The sequence below is a fragment of the Oncorhynchus kisutch genome, linkage group LG1, assembly GCF_002021735.2.
Source record: "Oncorhynchus kisutch isolate 150728-3 linkage group LG1, Okis_V2, whole genome shotgun sequence".
Classification (NCBI taxonomy): domain Eukaryota; kingdom Metazoa; phylum Chordata; class Actinopteri; order Salmoniformes; family Salmonidae; genus Oncorhynchus; species Oncorhynchus kisutch.
Window position 1 is genome coordinate 16,788,971 of NC_034174.2, and position 23,240 is coordinate 16,812,210.

General features: G+C 42.7%; 1 protein-coding gene across 4 annotated transcripts in view; it reads right to left on the reverse strand.

Moving 5' to 3' along the window:
* LOC109898455 (kazrin) overlaps window positions 1-17,435 on the reverse strand; it is a 262,241-nt gene extending 244,806 nt beyond the window's left edge. For 2 of the 4 annotated variants that reach the window (XR_004202658.1, XM_031787762.1), the window contains exon 1: window positions 16,737-17,432. Coding sequence is in view for 3 of the 4 variants with exons in the window: in XM_031787762.1 (XP_031643622.1) it covers window positions 16,737-16,812 (76 nt within the window). In the remaining variant the exon portion in view is untranslated. Of the gene's footprint in view, window positions 1-16,736 lie in introns of all 4 variants that reach the window. The other 2 variants (XM_031787564.1, XM_031787665.1) reach the window with 2 other exon arrangements.
* Window positions 17,436-23,240: the final 5,805 nt, after the last annotated feature.

The window sequence follows — 23,240 nt, forward strand, 5'->3', positions numbered from 1 at the left end:
ACCCAGCGCCGCTGGCCTCCTTTCCCCTCAGTATGGAATATAAACCTCTTAGTTACACTGTTGAGTCCTCCACTGCAGACATGCTGAGGCTGAGCTGCTTGCCAAGCCCCCAGTGTTCCTCAAACAAACGACAGAGCTACAAACTGGGAAGAGAGGGGAGGATGGAAAACAAGCTAAAGACAAAGACAAAACTATGTACTCTACACCTGTAATAAAGAACAAATATATATACACACACAAAGCCACAATAAAAAACTTAACCATTGCACCAGAGCATGGAACCAATAGTACAAACACCCATACTGTAGGACAATACCTTTATAGTACAGAGCTCATAACACAAGAGTGCTTGCTCTTAAATCCAATATTTATAGCAAACAGGCCCATTGCAGGTAGAAGGTGACATACTCCATAGCAAAACCCCTATAGCACATCACCCATAGCACTGGCACCTATAGAGCAGAGGCCTTAGAACAGACAAGACATTCTTGATCTACATGAATTAGTGCATCCATAGTTAGGCTATAGTGCATGTGCTCCTGTTGTGATGAAATATATAGCCTTCACACACAGGGCTCCAGTGGCTAGCTCTTTAACATGCAGGGCACATGGGAGTGCACAGAGCAAAGTGTGCATGTTTGTAACAATTTAAGTAGGTAATGATAGTTTAGCTGGACCACCTCAATGCATATTGGATTCAGAAGACATTTAAAATAGGAATATATTTATTTTGCTGTGGCAATAGCAGACCATTCTTCACCACTAAAAAGGGTTATTTCTTACAAAAGGAAAATCTTGTAAACCTGGGGTTTCTAAAGGTTAACTCTAAATGTAACCCTTGGCAATATGACTTTTAATGATCTTGTATGAAGGTTCAGTGGAGTTTTCATTAACGTTGCATCTGTGAGCAGAGTTATAGTATAATGAAAAGGTTGCTCCTGCTGTTTCTATTTTCAGTAAAACAACATCAGCCTTTATCCTGAGGTAGACTTTCAATTAGCACATACTGTTGCTTCCCAAACATTCAATTAAACGCTTAAAAGCCTCAACCAGGGTGAAGTGTGTGCTAATAGAAATGTATCAGTGCATGTGTTCACCACTTACAGTAAGTTTGCCAAAATAATTCCGCAACAGAACGTGAAGCTAAGAGTTTGTCAGGAAGCAGAACTGTTTAATGTTGTATATAACTGCGACTAGGCTACGGTCTGTAATTGTTTGCCTTAATGTGTTTGATGATGTGACAATGTGTGCGCAGTAATGTGCCCAATTTTTTTGATTTAGTGCATTATTAATGTTTACGCGTAATAAGCAGCCTCGCACTCAATAGCCCATTTGCAGCCATAGGTGGTAGTGATAATATCTCTCTAGGAGCTGATCCGAGAGCAGTGCTGCTTTTCTTTCGATCCTATGAGTATCCACACATGGTCTAAGACGCACTTACCAAATGTTCTCTCTATGTGCTTGTTTGGGAAGCACTCTTAAAAAGTTGGCTCCTAAATAACGATGCATCTGGTTATTTCGCAACTGGAAAACGAGGCCCAGATCTTAAGACAGCTTGAGCATCGGAGTATGAAAGCCACTCTCTCGTAACAAGCCACTCTTCCTGAGTACAACCACTGTGATAACATACTGTAGACAGCATATTACATTTTTATCACTAAAGAAAAGGGAATTACCCGTTACTATCTGCAGAAATGCAGGAAGGTGTGAAATTGAGGCTGTGTCAGGTGTGTGTGTGTTCGTGATTCTGAGTAAAAGAGAGAGAAACAAATAGATACAGAGTTCTGAAGAAGCCCAAAGGTAAATCAGTATGGAAGAGAGAAACGATACTGCAATGCAATGTGTGAAAATATGAGCGACACAGGCATCTCTACACATCGAAAGCTTGGGGAGCATGGCTTCAACCTTACAATCAAAATCTGTCACTGGGTCTGTACTCCATAAAGGGCTACTGTCCTCTGGCATCAGCCGGTGTCTGTCTGTCTGCTCCATCTCAATGATTACATGTGTATATGAGTATCTGGTATTTAAAATACCTTCTGTGTATTTTAGTATTTTCAAATACACAGCCCAAAAACAACTACTTTTATTTAAGTATTTGAAAGGATATTTGTAAAAACCAAATAACAACTCAAACAACTCAATTGTATTTGGGAGTAGTTTAAATTACTATTATCAAATACCTGTGTTAAATGCATGAGATTAATATCTGAGTCAGTGTATTTTAATATTTTCAATTACTTTCAGATACCTTAAAATGTTAAACTACTTGTATTTTCAAATAAATATACATGACTAGTTACTTTGAATGTATGTGGAAGTAATTTAGATATTTGAAACAGTATATTTGATATTTGAAACAGTATTTGAACCCAGTTCTGTCAGTCACTAGTCATGCAGACAGATGCATACATACATTATTCACACCCCTTTACTTTTTACACATTTATTTGTGTTCTAGCCTGATTCTAATATGGGTCACATTTAGCTTTTCTTGTCACTGGCCTGCACACAATACCCCATCATGTCAAAGTGGATTTTTCTGTTGTGGATTATTTTACAAATGAATAAAAAATGAATAGCTGAAATGTCTTGAGTCAATAATTATTCACCCCCTTTGCTATGGCAAGCCTACATGAGTGCAGGAGTAAAGATCTGTCACATAAGTTGCATGGACACACTCTTGGTACAACAATAGTGTTTAACATGCTTTTTGAATGACTACCTCATCTCTGTACCCCACACATATCTGTATGGTCCTTCAGTCGAGCAGTGAATTTCAAACACAAAGACCACAGGGGTTTTCCAATGCTTAGCAAAGAAGGGCACCTATTGGTAGATGGGTCAACATTTTAAAAAGCAGACACTGAATATCCCTTTCAGCATGGTGAAGTTAATAATTACACATTAGATGGTGTATCAATACCCCCAGCCAATACAAAGATACAGACCTCCTTCCTGACTCAGTTGCTGGAGAGGAAGGAAACCACTCAGGGATTTCACAAGGCCAAAGGTGACTTTAAAACAGTTACAGAGTTTAATGGCTGTGATAGGAAAAAACAGAGGATGGATTAACAACATTGTAGTTACTCTACAATAATAAACTAAATGACAGAGGGAAAAGAGGGAAGCCTATACAGAATAAAAACATTCCAAAACATGCCTCCTATTTGCAACAAGGCACTAAAGTAATACTGCAACAAAAATGTGGCAAAGCAATTCACTTTCTGTCCTGAATACAAAGTGTAATGTTTGGGGAAAATCCAATACAACACATTACTGAATACAACTCTCCATATTTTCAAGCATAGTGGTGGCTGCATCATGTTATGGGTATGCTTGTAATCGTTAAGGACTAGGGAGTTATTTCAATAATTTAGCAGAAATGTCAAAATACATGTTTTCACTTTGTCATTATCGGGGTATTGTGTGTAGATGGGTGATATATATATTTGTAATCCATTTTGAATTCAGGCTGTACACAACAAAATGTGGAATAAGTCAAGGGGTATGAATACTTTCTGAAGGCAATTTACATAAATACACAGTATTGACTACCCTGAGTCAGTAAAGCTTCACACACACACGTACGGACAAGTGCACGCACAAACACAGTCCCACGCACAGTTCCACAGACCCAGTTCTTACACAGTGACCATTAGAGACATGAGGCCTGCCCATCTGTGCAGTCAAATGCACTAATGTAGTGCTGAAATCCAATATGGGAGATTAGACCACAGAGAGAGAGAGAGAGGTCTAAATTAAGCCTGTATGGCCTCTGATGGAGTGATTACCAGCATCACTGAAGATAACCAGCAACCATGATCAATAAGGACCTCTAATCTAATAGAGATATGAAAACCACTGTGACTGAGCCATTCAACATAAGCCTAATAAACCACTGTGACTGGCTTTTTATTAGGAACTAAGGATATTGCCAACAATATCAATTGTTTCTGACTGTGACTCTAATGGGAAGATGGCAGTAATGTTTTAGTGGTCAGTCTGGGCACACAGAGAGAGGGTTGGAATATTGGCCTTGCGCCAACCTCCTGACCTCATCCTCCAATCCCCCCCCCCCCCCTCTCCCTCAGAGGAGATGAGGACAGTATGAAGAGTTATAGGCTCGATAGACTTTAATCTGCTGATAACCTTGTTTTCCCTCTGTCCTCTCATCACTGGAACCCAGTGGAGCAGAAAGGTGACTGGAACTTCTCCATAGGACATTACAGTACAGTACAGGGGCATTTAGCCAGAGCAGACCCCAGCTCTATGGCATCGATTTGAGTGATGGTACGCATTAAAGGCAATCTCCCAACTTTATAGGCCCTTGTGAAATGTGTTTGCCTGACCAGAGTTTTTTTTGAGGAACAAAGTGGGACAAAACATTGCCCAAAACGTAAGATGAAAACAGGCGGAACTGGGACTGTTCATAAAGAAAATTGCTAAATATTTAATAATTCAAATATATATTTTTTTAGTTTCCAGATAGAGGTTTCGCTTGGCACTAGCTTTAGGCAAGATTAAACTCTGGTCCCACATAAAACAATGCTGTCAGGATTGGAGATCTGTGTAATATTAGTTGGTACAAACTGTTTTCATGTAAAGGACAGTTCAAAATTTACTGGGGTGGGGTGGGTCCAAGATAGGGGAGTGTTGTCTAATGTATCTTTTGCTTTGGGGAGGGATGTCACAGGAAGGCCATAAAGATCATCAAGGACAACAACCACCCGAGCCACTACTTGTTCACCCCGCTATCGTCCAGAAGGCGAGGTCAGTACAGGTGCATCAAAGCTGGGACCGAGAGACTGAAATACAGCTTCTATCTCAAGGCCATCAGACTGTTAAACAGCCACCACTAACATTGAGTGGCTGCTGCCAACACACTGACTCAACTCCAGCCACTTTAATAATGGGAATTCATGGGAATTGATGTAAAATTTATCACTAGCCACTTTAAACAATGCTACTTAATATAATGTTTACATACCCTACATTATTTATCTCATATGTATACGTATATACTGTACTCTATATCATCTACTGCATCTTTATGTAATACATGTATCACTAGCCACTTTAAACTATGCCACTTTGTTTACATACTACTTTACATAACAAATCAAAAACAGAAAAATTGGGCGTGCAAAATTATTCAGCCCCCTTAAATTAATACTTTGTAGCGCCACCTTTTGCTGCGATTACAGCTGTAAGTTGCTTGGGGTATGTCTATCAGTTTTACACATCGAGAGACTGAAATTTTTTCCCATTCCTCCTTGCAAAACAGCTCGAGCTCAGTGAGGTTGGATGGAGAGCATTTGTGAACAGCAGTTTTCAGTTCTTTCCAAAGATTCTCGATTGGATTCAGGTCTGGACTTTGACTTGGCCATTCTAACACCTGGATATGTTTATTTTTGAACCATTCCATTGTAGATTTTGCTTTATGTTTTGGATCATTGTCTTGTTGGAAGACAAATCTCCATCCCAGTCTCGGGTCTTTTGCAGACTCCATCAGGTTTTCTTCCAGAATGGTCCTGTATTTGGCTCCATCCATCTTCCCATCAATTTTAACCATCTTCCCTGTCCCTGCTGAAGAAAAGCAGGCCCAAACCATGATGCTGCCACCACCATGTTTGACAGTGGGGATGGTGTGTTCAGGGTGATGCTGTGTGTGTTGCTTTTACGCCAAACATAACGTTTTGCATTGTTGCCAAAAAGTTCAATTTCGGTTTCATCTGACCAGAGCACCTTCTTCCACATGTTTGGTGTGTCTCCCAGGTGGCTTGTGGCAAACTTTAAACAACACTTTTTTAATGGATATCTTTAAGAAATGGCTTTCTTCTTGCCACTCTTCCATAAAGGCCAGATTTGTGCAATATACGACTGATTGTTGTCCTATGGACAGAGTCTCCCACCTCAGCTGTAGATCTCTGCAGTTCATCCAGAGTGATCATGGGCCTCTTGGCTGCATCTCTGATCAGTCTTCTCCTTGTATGAGCTGAAAGTTTAGAGGGACGGCCAGGTCTTGGTAGATTTGCTGTGGTCTGATACTCCTTCCATTTCAATATTATCGCTTGCACAGTGCTCCTTGGGATGTTTAAAGCTTGGGAAATCTTTTTGTATCCAAATCCGGCTTTAAACTTCTTCACAACAGTATCTCGGACCTGCCTGGTGTGTTCCTTGTTCTGCATGATGCTTTCTGCGCTTTTAACGGACCTCTGAGACTATTACAGTGCAGGTGCATTTATATGGAGACTTGATTACACACAGGTGGATTGTATTTATCATCATTAGTCATTTAGGTCAACATTGGATCATTTAGAGATCTTCACTGAACTTCTGGAGAGAGTTTGCTGCACTGAAAGTAAAAGGGCTGAATAATTTTGCACGCCCAATTTTTCAGTTTTTGATTTGTTAAAAAAGTTTGAAATATCCAATAAATGTCGTTCCACTTCATGATTGTGTCCCACTTGTTGTTGATTCTTCACAAAAAAAATACTGTTTTATATCTTTATGTTTGAAGCCTGAAATGTGGCAAAAGGTCGCAAAGTTCAAGGGGGCCGAATACTTTCGCAAGGCACTGTATATACTGTACTCGATACCATCTACTGCATCTTGCCTATGCCGCTCTGTACCATCACTCATTCATATATCTTTATGTACATATTCTTTATCTCTTTACACTTATGTGTATAAGGTAGTAGTTTTGGAATTGTTAGCTAGATTACTCGTTGGTTATTACTGCATTGTCAGAACTAGAAGCACAAGCTTTTCGCTACACTCGCATTAACATCTGCTAACCATGCGTATGTGACAAATAAAATTTGATTTGATTTGATTTAGTCAGGATCAAGGAACAGTTGAATGGAGAAAAGTACAGAGGGATCCTTGATGAAAACCTGCTTCAGAGCGCTCAGAAACTCAGACTGGGGTGAAGGTTCTCCTTCCAACAGGACAATGACCCTAATCACACAGCCAAGACAAAGCAGGAGTGGCATCGAGACAAGTCTCTGAATGTCCTTGAGGGGCCCAGCCAGAGCCTGGACTTGAACCCAATCTAACATCTCTGGAGAGACCTGAAAATAGCTGTGCAGCGACGCTCGCCATCCAACCTGACAGAGCTTGAGAGGATCGGCAGAGAAGAATGGGAGAAACTCCCCAAATACAGGTGTATCAAGCTTGTAGCGTCATACACAAGCCGACTCGAGGCTGTAATCGCTGCCAAAGGTGCTTCAAAAAAGTTCTGAGTAAAAGGTAAAAGAATACTTATGTAAATGTGATATTCAATAAAAATATATCAAGGCCAATATTCCAACTCTCTCTGTGTGCCCAGACTGACCACTAAAACATTACTGGCATCTTCCCATTAGAGTCACAGTCAGAAACAATTGATATTGTTGGTTCCTTTTCCTTTGTCATTATGGGGTATGTGTGTAGATTGATGTGGGGGGAAAAACGATTTAATCCATTTTAGAATAAGGCTTAAACGTAACAAAATGTGAAAAAAAGTCAAGGGGTCTGAATTCTTTCCGAATGCACTGTATATACACACAGTACAAAGATTTTTAAAAGTGACCGAGATTACACAATAAAGTCAGACTTATTCCATTGTGGTCCCTATTGTGACACCAGTCGTCGTTTTGGCTGTCCAGCTCAGGGATTCGGCGTCGCCGGCCTTCTAGGGGCTGCCGAACCTGCTGCTGGCAAACGCCCTTTACGCATCAACCCCAGACTTGTCTCGTCATCATTACACACACCTGGTTCCAATCCACACTCTATCACTGTATATATTCTCCCTCTGACATTTGTCTTTGTCGGTTGTAAATGTTACTTGTTTTCCTGAGAGGAATCAGTCCCACTATTTCCTGATACTTTATATTTTGCACTTTGGGTTCGCCCTGTGCCTTTTTGTTTATGAAGATATATTTTGAGCACAACAGCGTTTGGGTTTCGTGCTGGTTTGATCTATGGCGCTTAAATAAATTCAGTCGTTCTAAACCTGCGACTGCGTCCTGCCTACTCCTCTCTACACCAGTGACATCTTTTTATTTTTATACATAAATACATATGCAATTACATAGATATAGACATCAAAATGTTCTACTGTTCACACATTAGCCAGCTTTTGACATTATTTTTAAAAGAGGTTATGGTTGGTGTGACTGAGTTGCTGTGGTAGTTTGTTCCACTCAACAGGGCCGGTATATCTTCTTATCAGATAGACTCATATTTAAAACAGTGAAAATCTCTTGCTCTGGTATTACACTGGTGGACGTCTCTAACAAATGAAAAATAGTTACCTGGGGGCTGAGTACGTGATTATTCAGACCAAGTTGAATTAATACTACTCTTTTTGTCCACAGATAGCAAGCCTAGCTGCTTAAAATGCTCAACCTCCAGATGAATAGGAGGGGAGATTTTAAGTGCAATTCCTAGACGCTTGTTTTGGCTGGTCTGTATATGTGTGGGACGGCTGGTGAACCATGATGCATGGGCGGACTGGGACAAAAATTCAGCCCTGGCATTTTACCCACACCAGGCCACATCACACCACTAGCTACTTACACACACACACACACACACACAGACGGTAGTGCTACTGACACATAAGATAAGCAGTACACTACAGTGCAGGGTCTCTCAACCTTTACTGTACTAGTGACTGGCAAAACATGGCCTGCCTCCTTTTTGAACACCTATTTTCAACCAGCTCATCTTTAAACAGATATTGCATGTACAAACAACAATGGAGTCTGGAGATACAACTCACCACTATAACTGAACCAGAACTTTTAGCAAATACTGTAAGTCGTTCATTTGAGACATTTAGCAGCGTCGGCCTCAAGAATCCTTTTTTTGGGCTCTCTAACTATTTCGGCACCAACTTTCTGTTTTTTATAATCCATGATCATATGTTCTGACTGAGTGACTGACAAAGAGAGCGGGTCTCACTCTCTTTGATGATATGCGTTTGACTTTGAATGTGAATTTACACCACCTCAGCCAATCAGAAAACCGGGCAGCCCATCTTGGTAGGGGGGCCGACCGATGCCCACTGGTCAGCCCAATTTTTTTTTTTTGACCAGCCCACCCTAACGAAACATGGTCCGTCCCTTCTGGCATTTGCCAGACGGCCAATCTGCCCATGCCATGATGTGCAGGCATAATCAAAGTGTCACTGGACTAACACACTTGCCAGTCTTTAAGGTGTCTATAGCTACACTTCAGTCCAATTGGCAACCGATTTTCTTGCGAATATTCTAAAATCTGCATACAAGCAATATGCACATTTTCCCGTCAGAGTTGTGCCTCCATCACATTGACTTGTCGCAGATAAAAGTCTGCGTAAAAACAGTTGAAATCGGAGTCATTAAAACTTGTTTTTCAACCACTCTTGTTAACAATCTATAGTTTTGGCAAGATGGTTAGGACATCTACTTTGTGCGTAACACAAGTCGGTTAGGACATCTACTTTGTGCGTAACACAAGTCAGTTAGAACATCTACTTTGTGCGTAACACAAGTAATTTTTCCAACAATTGTTTACCGACAGATTATTTCACTGTTTCACAATTCCAGTGGGTCAGAAGTTTACATACACTAAGTTGACTGTGCCTTTAAACAGCTTAGAAAATTTCAGAAAATGATGTCGTGCCTTTAGAAGCTGATAGGGTAATTTACATAATCAATCAATAACCAATCTTGGTTTCATCAGACCAGAGAATCTTGTTTCTCATGTTTTGAGAGTCTTTAGGTAGCTTTTGGTCAACTTCAAGCAGGCTGTCATGTGCCATTTACTGAGAAGTGCCTCGACACAATCCTGTCTCGGAGCTCTATGGACAATTTCTTTGACCTCATGACTCTGATCATAGTGTTGGCCTAATGAAACAGGCAGGGAAAGTGATCTCGTTTGTGGTGGTGGGCGAACCGTCAACCTTCTGGACCAAGGCGCTGCATGGCATCGACTGTGCCACAAAAGCATGCTGAAGTGGCAAAGTCGATATCAAATCAAATCAAATGTTATTTGATAGGTTTATCAAAGTTTATTAACACAGGGTCTCTACAGTTCTTAGTATGTGTGGTCATTAACATTATTTAGAGTTAATTCTATGAGTGGGAGGGTGTGCAGCCCCTATAAATAATGACTGCAATGTTATAGCAACTCTTCCCATGTTGTTGAGGAGCAGAGAATCACAAAGACAAACCTAGAGAATGGCATTGAAACAGAAACCTATTATTGATCCAATATTGATAGGTGACGATAATGACGCTGGCTAAAACCTACACTACCGTTCAAAAGTTTGGGGTCACTTAGAAATGTCCTTGTTTTCCATGAAAACATACATGAAATTAGTTGAAAAATGAATAGGAAATAGAGTCAACACGTTAACAAGGTTATAAATAATGATTTTTAAATTTAAATAATAATTGTGTCCTTCAAACTTTGCTTTCGTCAAAGAATCCTCCATTTGCAGCAATTACAGCCTTGCAGACCTTTGGTATTCTAGTTGTCAATTTGTTGAGGTAATCTGAAGAGATTTCACCCCATGCTTCCTGAAGCACCTCCCACAAGTTGGATTGGCTTGATGGGCACTTCTTACGTACCAATACGGTCAAGCTGCTCCCACAACAGTGCAATAGGGTTGAGATCCGGTGACTCTGCTGGCCACTCCATTATAGACAGAATACCAGCTGACTTCTTCTTCCCTAAATAGTTTGGAGCTGTGCTTTGGGTCAATTATCCTGTTGTAGGAGGAAATTGGCTCTAATTAAGCTCTGTCCACAGAGTAATAGCCTTCCTTCTTCACAATCCCTTTTACCCTGTACAAATCTCCCACTTTACCACCACCAAAGCACCCCCAGACCATCACATTGCTTCCACCATGCTTGACAGATGATGTCAAACACTCCTCCAGCATCTTTTCATTTTTTCTGCGTCTCATGAATGTTCTTCTTTGTGATCCAAACAACTCAAACTTAGATTCATCTGTCCATAACACTTTTTTCCAATCTTCCTCTGTCCAGTGTCTGTGGTCTTTTGCCCATCTTAATATTGGATTTTTATTGGCCAGTCTGAGATATAGCTTTTTCTTTGCAACTCTGCCTAGAAGGCCAGCATCCCAGAGTCGCCTCTTCACTGTTGACGTTCAGACTGGTGTTTTGAGAGTACTATTTAATGAAGCTGCAGGTTGAGGACTTGTGAGGCGTCTGTTTCTCAAACTAGACACTCTAATGTACTTGTCCTCTTGCTCAGTTGTGAGCCGGGGCCTTCCACTCCTCTTTCTATTCTGGCTAGAGCCAGTTTGCGCTGTTCTGTGAAGGGAGTAGTACACAGCATTGTACGAGATCTATAGTTTCTTGGCAATTTCTTGCATGGAATAGCATTTATTTCTCACAACAAGAATAGACTGATGAGTTTCAGAAGAAAGTTATTTGTTTCTGGCCATTTTGAGTCTGTAATCAAACCCACAAATGCTGATGCTCCAGATACTCAACTAGTCTAAAGAAGGCCAGTTTTATTGATTCTTTAATCAGAACAACAGTTTTCAGCTGTGCTAACATAATTGCAAAATGGTTTTCTAATGATCAATTATCCTTTTAAAATGATAAACCTGGATTAGCTAACACAACGTGCCCTTGGAACACAGGAGTGATGGTTGCTGATAATGGGCTTCTGTACGCCTATGTAGATATTCCTTTAAAAATCAGCCGTTTCCAGCTACAATAGTCATTTACTACATTAACAATGTCTACACTGTATTTCTGATCAATTTGATGTTATTTTAATGGATAAAAAAATGTGCTTTTCTTTCAAAAACAAGGACATTTCTAAGTGACCCCAAACTTTTGAACGGTAGTGTACAATATTTTGTGACAACAACAAAAAAGAGGTTCTGTCTTAGAATTCTAACCTGTTCAAAAACATTAAATATTAACAGCAACTTCACTGAATAGCTGATTTGCATACAGTAATTGCATTAGCTTAATAGGTTTGGTGAGGCAGAGTGGGTGTGATAGTACAAACCAAGCTACAGTACAGTTGGTGTGACTCAATCAACCCCTTCATTTGCGTAAGTGCAAAAGCACATTTCCATTTAGCATGGTACACACTGTACCTCGACTAGGCCTACTATTTCGAAAACATTTTCTAAGCCATCTTAAAGCTCAGTTGTGTACTGAATGTTCCCCCACACTCAAAGAGAAAGATAAGTGTTAGGCATCAAATGTGACCCCATTTGAGATCAGCCACATACGGTAGCAGCGGTGTGTGTGAATAAATCAGGACTGTGTGTGTGTAAGAGAGATAAAGGTTTGTCCTATATAATAAGACCTAGCTCTGCTCTCCTAGATACAACAGAAGAGTCTCATCATCAGCAGCACTTCAAAACCCAGCACACACTTAGTGAAGAGGATTTGAGCCTCCTGAGATGCCCAGTCAGAGGCAGAATATTAATCAGGGCCCTGTCACCACCCAGACAGTAATACGCTCCTGAATACCAAACACACTTAATAAGTCCACAGATACACTCAAACAAAGAGCATTATTTATATAAGGCTGCTCTTATGCAAAGAGAAGAGAGGAACAGAGAGAGACGCTCTCTCGGCAATAACAATGACAATACACCACCGGGCTGGATTAGCTCATTTATCTCATCAAATCACTGCATGGCCCAGCAGCGAGTCGGCTAAATAAAGCACAATAACAGAAGAGATAGCAGATCCACTAGACTGCACCGCACCACAGCTCATTACACCGGCCAAGGAACATGTGTTAGTGAGTTATGTTCTCATTATCACAAACAACTCTCTGTTTGCACATTATGCTTTAATACCGTGTGTTCCCAATCTAATTGTTTTTTTTAATACTGTGTGTCTCTGTTGAATGGCACTGTTTAATCTGCCCAACGCCCTCCTCATTACCCAACATACATGTGTGAAGAGTCAGTTTGTATTAATGGTAGAGGGGAGCCATCCAAGGAAGTGGGTGAGTTCTCTTTGCAAGACGTTGGCTAGAGAGAGGGAGAGAGAGGGGTCCGCTCACCAACCAAGAATTCACTAAATGGGACAAACACCAAATTGCATGCAGAATTCTGCAAAAATGTCTTCAGTGTACAACGTAAAACACCAAATTATGCATGCAGAGCAGAATTAGGCCGATACCCGCTAATTATCAAAATCCGGAAAAGAGATGTTAAATTCCACAACCACCTAAAAGCAAGCGATTCCCAAACCTTCCATAGATTAACCTGGAGAAGAGTCCCCTAAGCAAGCTGGTTCTGGGGCTTTGTTCACAAACAGACCCCACAGACTCCCAAGAAAGCAACACAATTCGACCCAACCAAATCATGAGAAAACAAAAATATAATTACTTGACACATTGGAAAGAATTAACAAAAAAACTGAGCAAACTAGAATGCTATTTGGCCCTAAACAGAGAGTACACAGTGGCAGAATACCCGACCACTGTGACTGACCCCAAATTAAGGAAAGCTTTGACTATGTACAGACTCAGTGAGCAGAGCCTTGCTATTGAGAAAGGTTGCCGAAGGCAGACCTGGCTCACACTGACCACAAAATTAGGTGGAAACTGAGCTGCATTTCCTAACCTCCTGACAAATGTTCTGTATGACCTATATTAGAGACTTATATTTCCCTCAGATTACACAGACCCACAAAGAATTTGAAAACAAATCCAATTTTGATCAACTCCCATAGAGAGAGAGAGAGAGAGAGAGTCAGCGAGCATAGCCTTGCTATTGAGAAAGGCCGCCGTAGGCAGACATGGCTCTCAAGAGAAGACAGGCTATGTGCTCACTGCCCACAAAATGAGGTGGAAACTGAGCTGCACTTCCTAACCTCCTGCCCAATGTATGACCATATTAGAGAGACATATTTCCCTCAGATTACACAGATCCACAAAGAATTCGAAAACAAATCCAATTTTGAAAAACTCCCATATCTACTGGGTGAAATTCCACAGTGTGCCATCAAAGCAGCAAGATTTGTGACCTGTTGCCACGAGAAAAGGGCAACCAGTGAAGAACACGCACCATTGTAAATACAACCCATACCTATGCTTATTTATTTTATCTTGTGTCCTTTACCAATTGTACATTGTTAAAACACTGTATATATATATATAATATGACATTTGTAATGTCTTTATTGTTTTGAAACTTCTGTATGTGTGATGTCTACTGTTAATTTTTATTGTTTATTTCACTTTATATGCGGTGCCTTGCGGGAGTGTTCGGCCCCCTTGGACTTTGCGACCTTTTGCCACATTTCGGGCTTCAAACATGAAGATGTGGAGCTGTGTTTTTTTGTGAGGAGTCGGCGGCAGGTGGGACACGGTCATGGGGTGGAACGACATTTGTTGGATGTTTTGGGCTTTTTTGGCAAATCAGGGGCTGAAAGATTGGGCGTGCAAAATTATTCAGCCCCCTTAAGTTAATACTTTGTAGCGCCACCTTTTGCAGCGATTACAGCTGTAAGTCGCTTGGGGTATGTCTCTATCAGTTTTGCACATCGAGAGACTGACATTTTTTCCCATTCCTCCTTGCAAAACAGCTCGAGCTCAGTGAGGTTGGATGGAGAGCATTTGTGAACAGCAGTTTTCAGTTCTTTCCACAGATTCTCGATTGGATTCAGGTCTGGACTTTGACTTGACCATTCTAACACCTGGATATGTTTATTTTTGAACCATTCCATTGTAGATTTTGCTTTATGTTTTGGATCATTGTCTTGTTGGAAGACAAATCTCCGTCCCAGTCTCAGGTCTTTTGCAGACTCCATCAGGTTTTCTTCCAGAATGGTCCTGTATTTGGCTCCATCCATCTTCCCATCAATTTTAACCATCTTCCCTGTCCCTGCTGAAGAAAAGCAGGCCCAAACCATGATGCTGCCACCACCATGTTTGACAGTGGGGATGGTGTGTTCAGGGTGATGGGCTGTGTTGCTTTTACGCCAAACATAATGTTTTGCATTGTTGCCAAAAAGTTCAATTTTGGTTTCATCTGACCAGAGCACCTTCTTCCACATGTTTGGTGTGTCTCCCAGGTGGCTTGTGGCAAACTTTAAACAACACTTTTTATGGATATCTTTAAGAAATGGCTTTCTTCTTGCCACTCTTCCATAAAGGCCAGATTTGTGCAATATACGACTGATTGTTGTCCTATGGACAGAGTCTCCCACCTCAGCTGTAGATCTCTGCAGTTCATCCAGAGTGATCATGGGCCTCTTGGCTGCATCTCTGATCAGTCTTCTCCTTGTATGAGCTGAAAGTTTAGAGGGACGGCCAGGTCTTGGTAGATTTGCAGTGGTCTGATACTCCTTCCATTTCAATATTATCGCTTGCACAGTGCTCCTTGGGATGTTTAAAGCTTGGGAAATCTTTTTGTATCCAAATCCGGCTTTAAACTTCTTCACAACAGTATCTCGGACCTGCCTGGTGTGTTCCTTGTTCTTCATGATGCTCTCTGTGCTTTTAACGGACCTCTGAGACTATCACAGTGCACGTGCATTTATACAGAGACTTGATTACACACAGGTGGATTGTATTTATCATCATTAGTCATTTAGGTCAACATTGAATCATTAAAAAAGTTTGGGGTGTCCAATGGATGTCGTTCCACTTCATGATTGTGTCCCACTTGTTGTTGGTTCTTCGCAAGAAAATGCAGTTTTGTATCTTTGTGTTTGGGGCCTGAGATGTGGCGGGAGGTCGCGGAGTTCAAGGGGGCCGAATACTTTCGCAAGGCACTGTATTATCTACTTCACTTGCTTTGGCAATGTTAACACATGTTTCCCATGCCAATAAAGCCCTTGAATTGAATTGAATTGAGAGAGAGAGAGAGAGAGAGAGATGTACATTCCTACATAGTCTCTCAGTCTCTCAGTTACTTGTCAAACAAGGGAACAATATAGATTTCAGATGTTCTGTGAAAATAACAGTGATATGTATCTGGGGTGGCAGGTAGCCTGGCCGGTAGGAGCGTTGGGCCAGTAACTGAAAGGTTCCTGGATCGAGTCCCCGAGCTGACAAGGTAAAAACCTGTTGTTCTGAGCAAGGCAGTTAACCCACTTTTCCCCGGGCGCCGATGACGTCGATTAAGGTAGCCCCTTGCACCTCTCTGGGGATGGGTTAAATGCGGAAGACACATTTCAGGTGTATAACTGACTAGGTATCCCCTTTTTCCCTGCGCTGTGGAGATTACCCTGTTGTGAGATTACACTGCTATGATGTCATGCCTCCCTCTCTATACTGAACACTGGATATGTAGACTCAGCCCTGCTAGTGCTACAACTCAGCACAGCCACAGATATTAACCATGAGTACCAGCAGCTACATAAACCGCATATTTCCTCATGGGCACAAAAACAAAACAAACAACATCCTGCAATGGTTTGTGCACCTTACACTTTACCTAAAGCCCCTGTACACAGACCTCTGCCAACTCCCTTAATATCAACCTACATAGAAACCACCCCTCTACTCCAAAGAGACTGGAGAAGTGCAACAGCAATCCCATGAGATCTCAGCCTCGCTCTGTCTGAAACAGTCTCTGTTGCCTCCAAGCACCAGCTGAACTAAGGTTTCAGTGAGAGCCAGGAGATCCATTAAAACTGACAGATAGAGCAGGCTTGTTAACGATCTGATCTGGGATCTCCAGGAAGCCGATGGGGGATAAAACACTGACATGTTTAATAACGGGGTAGGTTGGTTTGGTTACTCACTGGCCTGCATGAGCTGTCCCTGACGTCCGAACACCTGGGAAAAGGTGGCGGGGCTGCAGGTGAGAGTATCCTCCATGGCTGTCCCACTGGTCCACACTGAGTGCACTAGGGGAATGAAGGTCAGAAACACTGCGTCACGGCGAGGCAGAGAGAGAGTGAGAATGGAGAGATAGATAGAACAAGAAACAGAGAGAGAAAGGCTTGTTGAGGGCTTCCCGAGTCCTGGTGGTGAGCTGTCCTGGAGTCTGGAGAGAGTGAGGTGATTGCCCTCCACTGGACCAGTCCTGCTGCTAGTGCTGCTGTTGCTGCCAGAGAGAAACACAGCCCACTGCTCACACCCACACAAGCAGAGCAGAGCTTCTCACTGCACATATAATGAGAGGGGGTGTGCCTGCCTGAGTGTGTGAGGAGCGCTTGCGTGGTAGAGTTCTGGACGTGCCTGTGTGTGTATGTTAGAGTGAGAGAATGCAGGAGTGTTGGAGAAAGCAGCCCTGAGTGCAGCTGTTCCAGTAGTGCTGTGATCTTGCTCTGTGTCTGCGCGAGGCTGAAAGCAGATTCGGTAGCTGCAGGCTGAGAGAGGAACAGAGCAGAGAGAGGCTGGTTGTCACCAGCAGGTGAAAGTCACACTTCCCTCTCGCTCTCTCTCTCTCCCTGGGAGAAGGTAGTATGCAGCAGCCTCTGGGAAAGGATGGTGGAAAAACAATTGTTGTTATCTGATCTGTTTTGCATGCCCCTGTTCTCTCCTCCCTCTGCCCACCCTCCCTTCCTCCTCCCTCTGCCCACCCTCCCTTCCTCCTCCCCTCTCTATATCCCTAATAATCTCTTTCTCTCGTTCCCTCTCTCTCTCCCTCTCCCCATGCAAACCACCTCTATCCATCTTAGAGCCTGAGCTGCTGCTTGGAAACGGATTTCTGCAACCCCAGCTCTTTATTTCTCTCTGGCGCTGGGAAAAGGGATGAGGGAGAAAGAAAGAGGTAGCGTAAAAGTCTGAATTCTATATTTGTTACCCGAGGCTTCGCTTTTCAAAAAGCACAACCAGAAACACTGAATATGAGGTGAAAAGGAGCACACACTGTAGCTTACTTAAACCCATTATTAATGTATTACTCTATGTTACATGTAGTGTGGAAACAAACTGCTCCACTGTTGCATTTGATGAGATGAGTGCCAATGATTATAAGCATCTGAAAATACATAAATGTTCACCTACAGTAATTGCAAAGATACATCAACATGTTGATAGATATTATACATAGGATATTATACATAGGCATGAAAGGAATATCCAATTAAATTGAGACAATAATACTTCAGATCCTGAGGCACCTTGAAGCATAAAGTGCCCATTATTTATTTAGGGGTTGGCATGGAAACCACCCTCAGACACATTATGACACACTTATTCCTACACAATGAAGGCACAAACCCATAATATTCCTCTCAGTGAGTCCACCTCTCTTTCTCTGTTCTGTTTAGGTCCTGACCCTTCTGCAGGATGTCAGCCAGCTCCTCCATTTAACAGGCCATTTCCCTGTTAGCAAAACATTCCCAGGAAGCCCATTGTCACTGAGCCCTCTGTCACACTGCTGTGCTGTTAAGAGCTTACACACAGAGGACCTGACTATGGCACTCGCGTCACATCCTTCTGTTTTGAAAGGAAATGTTGCAGCAGGACACTCCAACAGCCACTGTGGGAGATTAGCCCTCGGCTGGCAGGCGACAACGCAGGTGAACAGATCTGGAGATATTTGCTTGGCTAAGTGAATAATTAGCCAAAGGCATGCACATGCTTTACTGTCTGCAGTTGAAGATTCGTCCAATCTAAGACATTCAAGTAGGTGAACAGTTAACCTCATACAAAAAAGTGTCGATATCTGACACCACACCCACCCTAACATAGCAGGTAAAAAGTACCCTCATCTCACAAACACTCGTGTAGATGGACAGCTGCCCTATATCAGAGGCAAATCATTCCTATAGAGACATAAATTAACTGAGTCTATGGGACAGGCTCAGCTGTGGTATGACATGAGCAATGACAAGAGACACAGAGAAGATGGCTCCTCACTGAAATCTCTGCCTACAGATGTTGGATCTTAATTTGAGCCAGTTTGCAACAGCAAGAAAATAATTTCTACAATTGTAAAGAAACTTTGAAAAGTGCTATGTACGTCCTATTTATTATTATTATTAAAATAATCCTGCAGAAAAAGGAAATGTCAATTATTATACATTTGATACATTTTTGTAAGGGGAAATCTAACTTCAGAAGCCTTTTAAACCTCATATACACTACACGTTTGACATTTCCTGCATTGCAGGAAAGTTCTCCTGCAACAGGGTGATCAAATTAAGATCCAACATCTGTAAGTCAGACTGATGTCCGTTGGAGATGTTTACCAGGTTTATTTGCGATTAAATAGTATTCTTTGAGTTTAATGGAGAGTTGTTGGCTCTTTTCAAAAGTAAAATATCACATTCCTGCTTTAAGTTCAGAAATGTATTTTCTTCTTCTTCTTTAAAGATTTGTTTATGGGCTTTTTCTAAAATAGGGATTTATTTTTCTTTCATTTAAATTTCTAACGCAGATTTAATTTTAGCAGAGTATGAGATTGTAATTCCCCTAATGTACACCTTAAAAGCATCCCATATTATGCTGGTGGATAGCTTTTCTTTGTCCTCTATGTCTACATTTGTAAAGGTAAAGGTTTTTATTTATTTATTGACATATTTAATACATTTATGGGCTTGAAGTTGCGTTCTGTTAATTCTTCATATCAGAGCATTTTTGGATATAAAAATTATTGAATAGCTTTTCTTACTTTGAGAAAAGAGGAGTAGTCTTTCATTGTTGGGAATAGTAATCTCCAGGTATCTTGTAATTATTTTCAGCCTCGTTGGAGGTTCCTTGAATTTGCCTGTCAATCTTATCAAATGTATGATTTGGTTGCTTGCTAAATTAATAGTTCCTGCCTGGATTTGATCTAATATTGTTACACCCTGAGCTGTTTCACCTGTCTTGTGAGTGTCTCCACCCCCTCCAGGTGTCACCCATTTTCCCCATTATCCCCTGTGTATTTATACTTGTGTTCTCTGTACTCTTTTTCTCACCCTCTTGGTTTTGACTCTTCACTGTCCTGCCCCTGAGCCTGCCTGCCGTGCTGTACTTTTGCCCCACCTCTGGATTACCAACCTCTGCCTCACCTGACCCTGAGCCTGCCTGCATCCTGTACCCTTCCCCCACTACTCTGGTTATCGACCCCTGCCTGCCTTGACCTGTCGTTTGCCTGCCCTATTGCTGTAACAAACATTGTTACTCCAACACAGTCTGCATCTGGGTCTTACCTTCAAACCTGATAGTATGAAATGGCCATGACTGACCCAGCAGGCCCGGGCCAGCTGCACGACGCCATCTCCTCCCAAGAAGCCACCATCGGGAGGCAGAAGGAACTGCTTCGTGGTCTTATGGAGGGGGTCCAAAAGTTGGCTGTATGCCATGACCGGGAATTGGACAATTTTCTCTAGCAATTCCGCGGGTTGTCTGGAAGGCAGCCTACCACGGTGGTAACCCCACAGGCCCTCAGTAACCCAGCTGCTAGCAGCACCGTCTCATCGTTCACTCCACCTTCTCGGGAGCCCTGTTAACCCCCCCGGAGCTGAAAACCTGTTCGGGCGTTTCTAGCTCAGCGAGTCCTCATTTTCCTACTTCCCCTCGGATCTCTCCAAGATAGCCTATCGCCATACTGATGTCCAGGAGGGCTCTCACCTGGGCTACTGACGTATGGGAACAACAGCGTTAGTCTGAACGGGTTTGTGGGAGAGGTGAAGAATACTTTTTTAATGCCCTGTTCTCCGGGAGAGAAGCTGCCCGGAAACAAATCCAGCAATGGGAGGATTCCTGCCGTGTGGCCGACTATGCGGTGGATTTCTCCACGTTGGCAGCGGAGAGTGCTTGGAACCAGGAAGCACTGTTCGATATGTTCCTGCACGGCATCTCAGAGGAGGTCAAGAATGAGCTTGCTGCTCGGGAGTTACTCACAGATCTTGATTCCCTCATCGCTTTGACCATCCAAAACTATGGGTGACTACGGGAATGATGGAGGGAGAGGAAATTCGACTTCGCTCATACGTCCAGGGATTCCACCTTGCCTCCGAGCCATCCCGGAAGTCCCCAACGATCTTCTTGCCGAGAGAACCCGAGGCTTCCCAACCTTCCCCGAGAGTCGCCGAAGACAGCTGAGTCACTGCTTTCCGAGCCTATGCAACTAGGTAGAGCTGGGCTATCGCCAGCGGAACGGCAATACAGGATCAACACGAAGTGTTGTCTGTACTGTGGGGCTCTTGGTCATTTTGTATCCTCTTGTCCTTTAAAAAGATCAGGCTCACTGGTAGGAACAAGTAGTCGTGGGCCATATGGAGAACTTTCCTGCTTCTCTTGCTCGCCACCCCTGTTCATGCCATTCTTCTGTGGGGAAACCAGTATAAATCTCTCTGGGTCCTCTGGGGCCAATGAGAGTTTTTTGGACACTACACTGGCTTCTGAGCTGAACATCCCCACTCAGCCCCTCTCCACTCCCATGGATGTTAGGGTGCTGGACGGGCTCTCTATAGGCCGGGTCACTCATATTACCACTCCCATCAACCTACGGATGTCAGGGAATCACAGCGAGACTATTCAATTCCTGCTCATCAAGTCTCCTCAGATACCCATGGTATTGGGATTCTCCTGGCTCCAGTGACACAATCCCCTCATCAACTGGTCTACTGGTGCCATCATGGGCTGGAGTCCATTCTGCCACGCTCAGTTTCTGAAGTCAGCACAACCTGCCCGGGAACATATTTCTGCGTGCTCTGAAAGTGCCCCGGACCTCTCTGCCATTCCCGCGGAGTACCAGGACCTTCGGGAGGTGTCCAACAAGGTCCGGGCCACTTCGCTCCCTCCCGATGGTGGCTCCTTGGGAGGAGAAGGCATTGCGCAGCTGGCCCGGGTCTGCTGGGTTAGTCATGGCCAGTGTGTACTATCAGGTTTGAAGGTAAGACCCAGATGCAGTCTGTGTCCGAATAACAATGTTTATTACAGCTTCACCACAGCTCCTGCCATCCTGTACCTTCGCCCCACCTCTGGATCACCAACCTCTGCCTGACCCGACCCTGAGCCTGCGTGCCATCCTGTACCCTTCCCCCACTACTCTGGATATTGACCCCTGCCTGCCTTGACCTGTTGATTGGCTGCCCTGTTGCTGTAATAAACATTGTTACTCCAACACAGTCTGCATCTGGGTCTTACCTTCAAACCTGATAAATATAGCTTTAATGCTATCTCAAAACACCCGATTTGTCCCTGGCGGGAAAAACTATGATATCAATGTGTATTTTTCACCATGTAAGGTACAATTCCAGCTAGCTACTGGAACGAGCTGCAACAAACCCTCAAACTGGACAGGTTTACCTAAATCTCTTCATTCAAAGAATCAATCATGGACACTCTTACTGAGAGTTGTGGCTGCTTTGCGTGATGTATTGTTGTCTCTACCTTCTTGCCCTTTGTGCTGTTGTCTGTGCCCAATAATGTTTGCACCATGTTTTGTGCTGCTACCATGTTGTTGTCATGTTGTGTTGCTACCATACTGTGTTGTCATGTGTTGCTGCCTTGCTATGTTGTTGTCTAAGGTCTCCCTTTATGTCGTGTTCTGATGTGTGTTTTGTCCTATATTTATATTGTTTTATTTTTAATCCCTTGTCCCTACAGGAGACCTTTTGCCTTTTGGTAGGCCGTCATTGTAAATAAGAATTAGTTTTTAACTGACTTGCCTAGTTAAATAACATTCAACATCATAAAACGGCGTTCTTGGTCCGTGTGCTGGGATATAAAGGAAAAGGGTATATTCTTATTAATGCCATTCTCTTTGAACAGCAAGTCAGGACTGGGAATGCTTTTTTAGAACACAGAAGGCTGTGTGCTGTGATGTGTGCGCAGCAGCAGTCATACCCCTCCCACAGAGCTCGCTGACACATTCTATAGAGAAGACAGATTACTATACTCCTCAGGCTTTAGGATGAGCTGAGTGTTTAGAACAATGAGGGTTACAGAGCAATGTTGCGTACAGAAATGCAGAAACTGCACCCCTTCAGGAATAGGATATGTTACAATCTTGATTCACAAATGATGAATACTGTGGTCTCATGGTGTTATGTGCATCTGGTAATTCAGCATTCGCATGGTACTGAATATAATAGTACTATATATCATGGTACTACACATCATGATACTATACTGTATACAATGGTACTATATCTTATGGTACTATACTGTATATCATGGTACTGTATATCAGCACATACACGTGCAGTAGCAGCTACAGTGTGTCACACCAAATGTGTGTCACAGGAGGTTGGTGACACCTTAATTGGGGAGGACGAGCTCGTGATAATGGCTGGAGCAAAATTATTATGAGTCGTCCTTCCCTCAGTAGCCTCCTATGGTGTGTCAATGCACTTCGGGCC